Here is a 12,629-nt window from a genome sequence, read left to right as displayed (position 1 = left end):
CAAGTGAAGTCAACTATTTGCCGGAATTAGTGAAATAAATAAATTTATGTTAGAATGCAAAACACAGACCGAATGCCGAATGTATTCAATAAAATTTTTGCGCCCAAAACTGACGTTCCCGCTACAGTCGGTTCTACGTTGTCAGAATGACCCAGATTTATATCCGGCCAAGGACTGTCACTACAGCAACACTCCCCTTGCATGTATGAGTACGGTGCCACTCTTTTTCTTTCTTAAATGGTAAACCTAGCTTTTCTGCTTGTGTGCCGATAGTCCAATTTCACGCTCACAGTTTGGGGATTAAATGGCGCAGAGTCTCCCTCTTCGTCCTGCATCTTTTGTACTGGAGCTAAAGGGCTTTCGAAATAGCACACAAATAAAATGAAGCCATGAATGAAGGTGTGTGAATTGAATGACATGAATATAAATTAAAAATACTGGAAGCGTCGTGACGCTATCCACTTTAAATAAAAGTTTATATCCTGCTCGACCCTTTGCGTATTTGTTTGCAATTTTGTCTTTTGGGTTTGGACTGATGTCTCCACTTAGCAAAAAGCTACATTTTGATAATATGAGCATTATGTTTTGTATCGTTTTTTTGGTCGAATTTAAACTGAGATTTCTTATCGACAATTTTATTACATTATTTTTCAAGTGATACTGCAGGATATTCAAATATTGCCATGCATCCACTTGTATATGCATCACCGCACCATAACTGAAGTTTGTCAAATTTAACGCTCGGTATAATATTCCGCCTTTCCAGTGCTTTTAATGGCTGCCTTCATACTCTATTAGGTCCATCGAGAGCAGAGAGCAAAGGCTTCTTCCGAGCAACTCGTGAAGTAGATAAAATTGAGCATTTGCAAAATTTGGCGGACTGTTTCATGTGAAACTTCGACCCCACATTCAGTTCTAAGCTCACTAGCAAGATTTCTTCACAAATGTGGAGTTTGCGGCTATTTTTCTCAAGAAAACACTTTCGGTGCCCAGTTATTTTCTGTGGTCTTCCACTTGCAGATTTTTGCTGCACCGCCTTTTTTGGCTAATTTTCAAATTATGCCGTGTCCAACGCGATCAAATCTGTTTGATGCTGAAATGTTTTGATGGTTGAATGTATGCAAGTGGAAGTAATTGCCCATAACTCTGTCCTATGAACCAAATATACTTTTTCGGAAAGGGGAGAAAAAATAAAAATACGTGTATCGGCGATTTTCATGTACATGTCAGAATTGTTTTTTGTTTTATGTATAAAATAATAGAGCTCGTAGTCCGCCTGTGTGAAAAACTTTGGATCAATTTTTAACCCTTTTTCCGTGATTCAATCGCGCTGAATTTCTGCAGGCAGACTCGTGGAAATGTTTTTATTATGTAAAATTAAAAAAAAAAAATTTTATCAATTCTTAGATTTTCTTGATTTTTTTTTTCTAAAAAAAAATTTTTTTTCTAAATTTTCGGCATAACTTGAAGGGACTCCAAATTTTTAAACAACTTATTAACCTTTAGTTTATTGTTTCATTCAACACACTCTGTGTCGTTTGTGTGTTTGTTACAGTTCCGGAAGTTCCGATCATCTGATAATTGCGCTACTAGGAGACGTATACTTTGACAATTGTTTTAAGTTCTGTTGCGCAAAAACGTCTTTCTGTATATTTCATCTTACGAAAAATGCAGTACCCGACTCGAAATAACTTTTGTTACGTTTGTGGCTTATTCGCACCAAGTAAACATTTTAAAAATATTACGAAAACAGTGGTTAATTCGTTTCAGAAAATATTCAAGACTGCTTATGTTCCTTACTTGTGGTATACTCCGGAAGTCGTGTACGACTATTGCTATAGAAATTTATGCAAGTTTACCGATGGAAGGTCAACAATACAGTACTCTGTACCAACAATTTGGCTACCACGTACGGAGCACTTCAGTGAACTGTGCTACTTTTGCGTAACTTTTACTCAAACTAAAGGGTACCAACACTTTCGCCGCAACAAAATTCGCTACGCTAATGTAGAATCGGTTATTCCAGCAGTTCTGTACTCACCAGAAGAACGTATATCGGCTTCAATGGAGATTTTTGATGATCTTCCCGAATTAAGGGATGGAGAATTAATTAAGGTTCCATCAGGACATTGCGGCTATTGAAAAGTGCTTTAAAGGACAAGACATTACGCATATGCTTGGCGAATACTGTTGGCCTACTTGTAGCGATACTGACACAAATGCTTACAAACGCAAAAGTAAAAGGCCTAAGTTTCCTTAAAAGCATTAAAATTTTTAATGTAACAATCATATATCCAATACATATCAAAGAGTTTTGGGTTTTTGGCTAAGCAGTTGTCGAATGAGATGTATTGTGACAGCTGTCAACACAAAGTACTGCTTAAAAATACAGACGTATTGTATTTGAAAGAAAATATTCTTTATATTTTTAAAGGACCCAAATATATAGGAAATATAGGAAAGTAAAGATTCATTTGTATAATTTCAATTTGTATTTGGAGAAAAATGGATGAAAGGTAAAAAATACTAGCTTTTGTTTTTTATGTGAAAATAGAAGGTGGCGCAAAATTAATCACCCTATCGGAAGATTTATAATTGTATTGTGACAACTGTCAAAATAAGGTACTACTTAAAAGGAGACACGTATTTTTAAGACCCTGTATAACTTAATAGTATTCTTAAAGGACCGAAATTCTTTTCTCGGAGTGCAAAGACTAATTTGTTTAAGAGGAAATTATTAAAATTTTTAAATTTTTAAATGTTTTTTTTTGTACTTGTTTTTTCTTTTGGTTTCGTTTTAGTATTTTTTATTTGTTTTTTTTTTTGTAATCATAGAAACTCTTATGTATTCACATGAAATCATGAACAATGTTTCGTTTTAGTATGTGAAAATACAAGGAGCGCAAAATTAATCACCTTAACGGAAGATTTATAATTTTTGCAAATGGTGCCGTATTCCATCACTCAAAATATATACTTTTTTATTTAGTTAAGTTTTTTTTTTTTTATTTAAAAAGCTATTCAAAAACAGAATTTATTGATGCTTAATTTTGCGCCACCTTGTAAATGCAAAAATAAAGTAAACAAGAAATTTCGAGGCATTATACATTTTCTTATTACAATCTCGATAGATACGTGTGTGTGTGTGTACATATATACATGCAAGTATATACTTATACATAGGTATTTAAGAATTTGGCAATAGGCAATAGGGAGGGGAGCGCCCGTGAAGTGATAATTTACGGTTGACCCGCGCTAGGGGGAAAACGGAGCTGTGGTGGGTTTTTAGTGGGTGAGCCAAAAGGCAAGTCTCACACTTTGCGGCCTTCAAAACAACAAAAAAAAACATATATGCATGCATACAATTTGTTATTAATTTTAAAGACCTGACCGCATCTCAATATCACTTCGAAAATATGTTATCTTGTGCTATGTACTTACCAGCAGACACATGAAAAATTGCCAACAGCGCACATAGCAAATATTTAAAGTGTTCAATCCCTGCAAATTCGAAGCAGTATATCGGCTCAAATGTCCACTTTCCCAATTTCAATTTCACTTCAACTTTTTATAATATATAAACACAAGCAAACCCGGCCCCCTTCGCTAGGTACACTAAAATAGAATAGATATGGTTTAGAACAGAAAATATATGGTTTTCATATTATTTATTTCTTTATTCTTTATTTATTCTTTATTCAAGCGCTTTGGCATAAACAATATTTTTTGTTTTTCTATTTGTTTTTGAGTAAATATAAAATATAAATTGAAAACCAGGTAAAAAGAAGATTGTTTTTAAATTTCAAATCACCGCATATGAATAAACAATCGTCTTTTTTCCTGATCATCCATGAATTTTTCGTTTCAATTTATATGTTTTATTAAGCATTGTAGCTTTTTTAACCATTATCCATTTATCTTTTTCAAAAAAAAAAACAAAAACGAAAAAAATTGTTTTTTTCCACGAAGACATAATTTCATTCGGATTTCACATTAAATTCTCAAATTTCGTAAGAAATTATTCACTGTTCCAAAATCCACTCCAAAAAAATTCACAAACAATTTTTACATGTTGCACTTACGTTTTTTTCTTATGGCATCCAAATCAGAAAGAAATATTGACACATTGTAACTCACACTGTCAATTTGACAGTTCAGTTCCGCCCTAAGCGTTAAAAAAGTAAGCGACATTATGGCTGGCTCAAAAGAACGCTGTACCCGTTGTCACTGCTCCGAATTACAACCAAACTTTACGAAACCCATTTTCAATACTTACTTAACAATGTGCGTAAGTTTGGTTTAATTCGGTGCAAAGACACGGCGGGTCCACGTTTTGGCATATATTTCGAGACCCTAGTCATCAATAAGTATGAAAATTACCCCGTATTAAAGCACTTATCAACAGCTTTCATTTGATACCCATATTGTACATACACAACCAAAGGTTATCCGGGTCCACGTTTTGACCTATATCCCGAGACCCCAGTCACGTACCGGCATGAAAAATACTCTGTACTAAGGCATTCACCAACAGCTTCAATTTGATATCCATATTGTACAAACACATTCAAGGCTCCACGTTTTGGTCTCTATCTCGAGACCCTAGTCACGGAGCGGCATGAAAAATACTCTGAACTAAAGCATTCACCAACAGCTTCCATTTGATACCTATATTGTACATACACGTCCGAAGGTTACCCGGGTCCACGTTTTGACCTATATCTCGAGACCCTATCTACCAATAGGTATTCAAACTATACAGAAATCATCTTCAATACCTACTTAGTAATGTGTGTAAGTTTGGTTTAATTCGGTTCAAAGACACGGCGGGTCCACGTTTTGGCATATATTTCGAGACCCTAGTCATCAATAGGTATGAAAATTACCCCGTATTAAAGCACTTATCAACAGCTTTCATTTGATACCCATATTGTACATACACAACCAAAGGTTACCCGGGTCCACGTTTTGACCTATATCTCGAGACCCCAGTCACGGAGCGGCATGAAAAATACTCTGTACTAAAGCATTCACCAACAGCTTCAATTTGATATCCATATTGTACAAACACATTCTAGGGTCCACGTTTTGGTCTCTATCTCGAGACCCTAGTCACGGAGCGGCATGAAAAATACTCTGAACTAAAGCATTCACCAACAGCTTCCATTTGATACCTATATTGTACATACACGTCCGAAGGTTACCCGGGTCCACGTTTTGACCTATATCTCGAAACCCTATCTACCAATAGGTATTCAAACTATACAGAAATCATCTTCAATACCTACTTAGTAATGTGTGTAAGTTTGGTTTAATTCGGTTCAAAGACACGGCGGGTCCACGTTTTGGCATATATTTCGAGACCCTAGTCATCAATAGGTATGAAAATTACCCCGTATTAAAGCACTTATCAACAGCTTTCATTTGATACCCATATTGTACATACACAACCAAAGGTTACCCGGGTCCACGTTTTGACCTATATCTCGAGCCCTATCCACCAATAGGTATCCAAACTATACGGAAACCATCTTCAATACCTTCTTAGCAATGTGTGTAAGTTTGGTTTAATTCGGTGCAGACACGGCCGGTTAGCGAACACACACAAAAAGTTGACTTTATTTTATATATAAGATATTTTTCAGTTTGTGTCCGAAAAATCCAAATATCTTACGGAACCCTATTTTTCCCAAAATAAAATGTAATCCATGTTACTCTTGGATAATGTAGTTTTCGAATGGTGAAAGAATTTTTAAAATCGGTCTAGTAGTTTTTGAGCCTATTCGTTACAAACAAACAAACAAACAAACAAAGTTTTCCTCTTTATAATATGAGTATAGATATATCAATACTTCTCACGGGCGAAAAAAAATAAAGACTGAACTGAGCATCTGCTTCAAACCTTACGAACGAATAAACGCACTGAGAAGAGAGCCAATGCTAATAATTGTGATCTTTTATAAAATATAGATATGTATGCATATGTATGTATGTGTCATATTTATGTATGTGTGTGTCATCATAAATATATATACATATTATGGCCGCCAATCAATCAGTACGAAATTTTTGCAATTGCCAAGTGATTTTACCGGAGATTGATTGGCAAGCAAACACAGAAGTGTTACCATATTTCTTGCGCCACTTTTGGATCTTAGTTATGTATGTATTTTTTTGGCTTATGAGTTTTAACCGCTACGGAATAGTTCGCGGAATTTGTTATCTTGAACAGTGATTAGACCTGATTTATTGAAAGGTTATCGCATATGAAGAATACTAAAAACTATGTTACAGATTGGTTGAAAAGTACTGAGAGCAGCACCTTTCAATTAGCTAGATAAGGTTAGGTAATATGGGTAGTCATGCAAAGGCCCACTTGAACGAAAAACACTAAGTTCATTCTAGTGAAATTCGAATTCTCTTCTAATTCTAATTCTAATCTGTTCTAATGAAATTCATCTAAACCTGCTTCATCCGCAAATGTAGCCAAATGTCCGAATCTCAGCTTGATGAGAGCGACACCAGCGATGCCAGCTATTTGCTTAAAATTATACTCCACACAAAGGGTGGTTAAATTTCAAGGGCCGATGTTGAATGTGAACCACACCTAAACGTCACACAGCTAACGAAACAATGGCTCTTTTGCGCGAAAGATTTGATGGCCGAGTAATCTAACGGCGCGGTGATGTCAATTGGGCGCCAAGATCTTGTGATTTGACACCGTTGGACTTCTTTCTTTGAGGTTATTTGAAAGAAAAGGTGTACTTCGATAAGCCAGCAACAATTCAAGAGCTAACGGATGAGATAATTCGGCACATTAACGGCATAGAACCTAAATTATGCCTCAGCGTCATCGAAAACTTGGACCATCGGATGGAGGTGTGCCGCCGAGGCCGAGGCGGCCATTTGGCCAATATTTTGTTCCATAAGTAATTGAACCATACCAGTATTATCACAATGAAGAGAAGTGATAATAATTTCCTAGAAAAATTGTATTTATTCAAAATCAGCACCGGCCCTTGAAACTTAACCACCCTTTATATGCAGATATTTCATTATCATCACCATCACCATCATCATTTTATTCATAATTTTATTAAATTCCAATTAGAACTAAGTTAAAGCTAACACATAATTCTTAACTTAAACTTTCCGGCACGTGCCTTAGCAGGTTTCTCACGTCCAGTGCATTTGGCAATATGATACCCAAAGTTGATGGACATAACCTTGGCAGAATGTCTGTTGAACGTATGGCCGTAGCTGTTAATACTCGTAGGATTAACTTTTAGTTTTTAGCTTTAGTGATTTTTATTTGAATCTGCGAGAGTTGTTTTTGAATACGTTTGTTTTTGAATACTTTTCTATTAAAAGAAATGATTTTGTGTGATGAGAATCTTTATTTTAGCATTTACGCACCCAATAGCTTGTGTGTTGGTATACAGCACCCGTTAGTTCAGAAGTGTCAAATATATGCAAGTGAGTTACGACACCTTTTACAAAAGTTATAAATGTTCTAAGAGGGCGATTACTTTGCACCACCTTGCAATTGCATGCAAATGTACATTAGTAACATTTTCCAGTTGCAATCTATAGTATAATTATTACTTAACATCATGATTTTCAATTACTCACATTAAAAATACTTATATTTTAAAAAGCATTAATAATATAATTTTTTTTCCTTTTCGCTATCAATCACCCATTCAAACATTTTTTTTATCTTCGTGAAACTAACGGCAACCACAGATTCTCTTGTGCAGGTGAAAGAAAGATTGGGCTTAAAACTGATAACGCCAACTAAATAGTGTTTACCCCTGTATTTAGTAATTACTCCGGCACCACTGTCACCTTGACAAAGCTGCCCCCGCCTAAAGGTTGGGCGTACACAAAATTGGTCGTCTGTCAAACTGGCATTGCATTGGGAGACAATGCTTACCCTGGTTTCGCTAAATTTTATAACACCAACATCTTCTCTTATTACTGGCCACTTATTCACAAAACCTCTACTATAAGCAAAATCCCACGGAACACATATTGGTCTGATGTTTTTACTCAAAGTAAATGGGTTGGCTAATTTAAGCAGGGCAACATCGCTAGATCTACATAAAGAGAGAGAGAAAGAGAGAGAGAGGTAGAAAAGGAGTGAGTTATAAAATATATTTATATGTTTATGTGTTTGTATATAAAAATTTAAATTTATTTAAAGGTGTTATAAGAAAAACTGTAGATCTCATCATCTTCTTAACCAGTTAGGAAAGCATACTTGCCTTATAAAGTGTCGTTCAAAAGACGTGTCTAGATGTTATTTTAAAATAAAATATCAAACAATTTAGATTATTTCTATTTGGTATGCCAAATACGACACTTAACATTGAAATGTGAAAAATTATTAGGTTGAGGAATAAATTTGTAGCGTTTTTACCCAAGATTTTTATTTAAACAAAAGACAATAATTGAATCAATAAGTTGCTGTTTATAACCTCTTCCCACTTCCTTTCTTTGGTTCATAGTGAAGTACGAGTATAGGCACCATTTCTCATCTCCCATGACGTTTCGGTACAAAAGCGCTGTTTATGACCGCGTGTTGTTCGATGGCGGGCGAGATGCTGAGAAACAATTTGTTTTTTCGTTGAGCTCGTGAGGCACCCAGGCTCCCAATTTTTAAGTAAGTCACATTGAATGAAGGGGATTGAGAATCGTTTTACGATCGCAGTTCTTTTTTCCGCCAATTTACGACTGGTTTGGCGACCGTTCTCCTCCAAATGTGATTTAGACGTTCTTCATCGCATTCAGAAAGCATTCCTCGGATATTCCAATTCCAGGCCTCAAAACTAGTAAAAAAATAAATAACTCAACAATACAATTAAAATAGTTTTGTAGAGCAGAAAGAGTTTTATTGCATGAATACTTTGCCAAACAGCAAACAAATCGTTGTAAGAAAATTAACGTATAAAAACGCTACAAACTTATTCCCCACCCCAATACTGAAATGTGGAAAACACAAGGAAACACAAAGAAAGAATAAATGAATAGTTAACGGTTTTGATTTCTAAATCTGCTGATTTGTTATTGCGTGGTTCACCTACACTTTTTTACTTTGTTTGTTAGTTTTATTATGAACTATTTTACAGGCTTGATACGAGAAGGTGTGATGCATTTGTAACAGCTGGATTTTTATAAATTTAATTCATACCTATTAGCATATATTCGATCCACCTTTATAGTAATTGTATGAATGCTGTTGTTTGTAAACTCTTTAGCGGCCATTACTTCAATAGAATTAGCTTCAAGAGCTTCACTACTTTCATCAAGGAGGCAATGATATGCTGTAATAGGACCAAAAACAAATATTTCAATGTAGTTCATAATTCATAAATACATTTCATGTTTTTTTTTTATTTCCCTTTTTAAATTACAAACTATTAAATTTAAACAATAAGTAATTATTTTTAAAGTAGTATTGGAATTCTTTGTTCTCTAACCAATGCTAGATAAACATTCAATTTTGCTTCAGATTATGGTACATTATATTATTTTCTAAGTGTTATAATTATTATTAATTATTATCATTTTTTTTCCTTTATTGTTTTGTTAAATTGTGAGTTCATGTTAAAAATTTTTATGTTTATTTAAAATATAGATACAAACACGAAATTTGGCTACAGAGGAAACAAGACTGACGGTTCGATACATTTTATTTTCATTTCACACATACATATTTTCTTAATTCATCACCTTCGAAATCCTTTTCCGGAATGATTGAATTGCCTTTCTGCGCGACAGTCAGGCGGCACTCAAGACTCTGCCATCCTGTGAGATAAAGTCCTCACTGATCCGTGAGTGTAATAAGAAACCGAATCTGTTTGGAACGCACATTCGCATCCGACTCCTTTGTGTCCTAGAACACAGGGGTATAGCTGGGAACAAAGTAGCGGACGCAAGAGCAAGAGAGGATGCAGCCTCGTTATTAATAGGGTCAACACCCTCCCAAGGAGAAGCTCAGGAGTGAATAGTTAAGGCTAAGAGCTGTTAACTGGCGCCAGTCCTATCCCCAGAAGGAGAGGGGGGACTGGTTTAGTGGTCACACCACTCAGAGCACACCACACGGTCGCATGTAAGTGCGAAGGCGCTTTGAACCCTTCCTAATGCACCAAAAATAAAAAAAGGGCAGTGCCAGTCTCGTTATTTAATAGTCACGACTCGAGATTGTGTTGGTGATATACGAAAAAATCAACAACGAACTTGTATGTTACTTCGTTGCCGTCTGAGCAAAAGCTGATCGGATGAGCATAAAATACGCGCAAAATGAGCGGGCAGAATTCTGTTGCCGAATCGTCGTTGACGTGGCAGCGGAAGTGGCATTCACAATTTTTGTTCGGATCCCCAAACCCTGTAATCTATCTTCACTGGTATGATCCGATATGTTATAAGTGAATGTATGTATGCTCGTATACCGTGTGATATGTAAGTATCACTATAAACAACTAACGGAAACAACAGAGAATTTTTACTTCGCCTTATTAGTATCGGCAGTTCATCTGCTTAGGAGCAGATTAAAAAATAAAACAGTTCACTTACCCGTTATCACAAGATTTGGTGAAATTATGGTGCCTCCACATACATCGTACGATTGAGCTTTGATACGAACAAACCATGGAGCATTGGAGGCTGTAGGCTCAATTTCACTTTCCCCACAAATAGGCTCACAATTGATCTTTGGCCTATCCCATGTAGAGTCGTCTGTACACCCCATATAATAGAAGCCATTTCGACTATGAATAAAAACAAAAGCATACACAAATACAGATAAAAGCACTTGCTCAATAAACATCTACATCTACGGGTTTTATCCAACAGAATATGAAGAAAAAACATGACAAGTAAAGGATATTTCACACGATGCGCCTAGGTGTTGTTTTAAAATAAAATATAAACAAATTTAGATTCTTTCAAGTTTTACTGCAATATTTTTATTCAGAAAGTGGCTCTTGAGATGTCGCAGGTAGTTGAACACTTTGCGCTACAGCAGCAATATTCTCTACAGAACACATAGTTTATGGTCTGTCAGTCCTGTTTCAATTATCGACAAAACCAGTTTCTTGAAATTTGTTCACCAACCTTTGAATTCTCGACTCATTCGGACGATTATTTGTAACGAAAACATCACAAATTTTGGGATGTGTTGTTCTGAGAGAAGTGTATGCGCCAATTATTATTATTATTTTTTTTTTTTTTTTTTTGCACCTGTTTTTCTTCACACAACTTACAGATGAAAATTCGCATTGTTCTATCGTGCAAAATTCTACATCTGTGCGCTCGCTAAGTGTCGAAGATGACATACACAATAGGCAACGTATAGGAATTATTCACTACCGACATCTAAACGTCACTTTTGAAAGACCCTTTCCATACGTACATATGCTTTTACATAAGGCTCGCAACCTGCCATAATTTTGATTAAATAAAGAAGTAGCGCCAACTTACTTGCCGCAAATTTTGCCTCATTTCGAGGTTACAGTTTGTTTGAAAAGTATCAAAAGCGACACCTATTAATCGGTAGAGTAACCAAAATTAGACGCCATTTTAATACCTCATCTTGAATTTGAGAAAAAATATGATTCATGAAGAATTGAGTATCGAACAATTGTTTTCACATTCAATCGAACAAAATCAGGGGAGCAGTATTTTCGAAATCTTCCGCAAACTGATTACAGAGATGATGTAATATTATAGGAGAATGGTTGGAATAAATCGTCCCCTTAGTATTAAAATAGCCTATAAATTTTTTGATGTTTTGAGAAAATGAATTTCAAACTTTTTGTCGAAAGTAGCTCTCACTCAAATCTCGTTATGTCTGTAAATATTTATTATTTTTTGACTGACGTTTTGACCCACTTTGTGGAACTAGAATTTGACAAAATTTTGACCACATATAAAATCGACGATGGAGAATCCAAAAATTCAATAAAAAAATAATAGCCTATGAGCACATAGGCTATTGTTATACTAAGGGGACGAAATATATTATATTCAAGTTGAGGGAAATTATATTGAATAAAAACAATGCATTTCATTAAAATCCACATTCTGTAATTTTTGTTTTAAATACTTTTCAGTCAACCTGTAATACCATGAATTGTTATCTGGTTCATTGAATATCTACTCTGTTCTCTGTATCCACCGATTTTTCTGTTCTGGGCGCTGCGTTTGCTCACTGTTGATGATTCTAAGCGAGTCAAAACAATGGCAAAACTACATAAATTGAACTTCGAATTGCTGCCACATCCAACGTATGCGCCAGATTTGGCTTCCAGCGACAACTGGCTGTTCGCAGATTTAACAAAAATGCTCACCGCAGCATCATTCTCTGCCCGTGTATGCAGCAACAATAACGTAGATCTCATATAGAAAATTTTAAAGTAGAATTGAAGTCGAGATGGCGAATACTTTGAAACGAGTAATAAAAAATAAATTTAGTCCAAGTAACCACGAATGCAAGCCGCAAGGAGTTGGCTCTGCAGAATACTAATTTCCTTCTTTTTTTGCATGATTATAATTGCGCGATATTTTATTAAAGTGTCTACTCAATTTTCACCAAAAAAAAATCATAATAATAATAATTACAATAA

General features: G+C 35.3%; 1 protein-coding gene across 1 annotated transcript in view; it reads right to left on the bottom strand.

Annotated features, from left to right (window-relative positions):
* Window positions 1–7,088: 7,088 nt before the first annotated feature.
* The window catches only part of LOC129253036 (modular serine protease-like), a 38,471-nt gene continuing 32,930 nt past the window's right edge, over window positions 7,089–12,629 (bottom strand). The window contains exons 5-7 of the mRNA XM_054891263.1: window positions 10,579–10,772; window positions 9,194–9,326; window positions 7,089–8,099 (exon numbers count right to left, since the gene is read on the bottom strand). Coding sequence (XP_054747238.1) covers window positions 7,661–8,099; window positions 9,194–9,326; window positions 10,579–10,772 — 766 coding nt within the window. The 3' untranslated portion in view covers window positions 7,089–7,660. The remainder of the gene's footprint in view (window positions 8,100–9,193; window positions 9,327–10,578; window positions 10,773–12,629) is intronic.

Source organism: Anastrepha obliqua, chromosome 1 (genome assembly GCF_027943255.1).
Source record: "Anastrepha obliqua isolate idAnaObli1 chromosome 1, idAnaObli1_1.0, whole genome shotgun sequence".
NCBI lineage: Eukaryota > Metazoa > Arthropoda > Insecta > Diptera > Tephritidae > Anastrepha > Anastrepha obliqua.
Note: the sequence above shows the minus strand (reverse complement) of the source record. Positions and strands in the feature narration are given on the sequence as shown.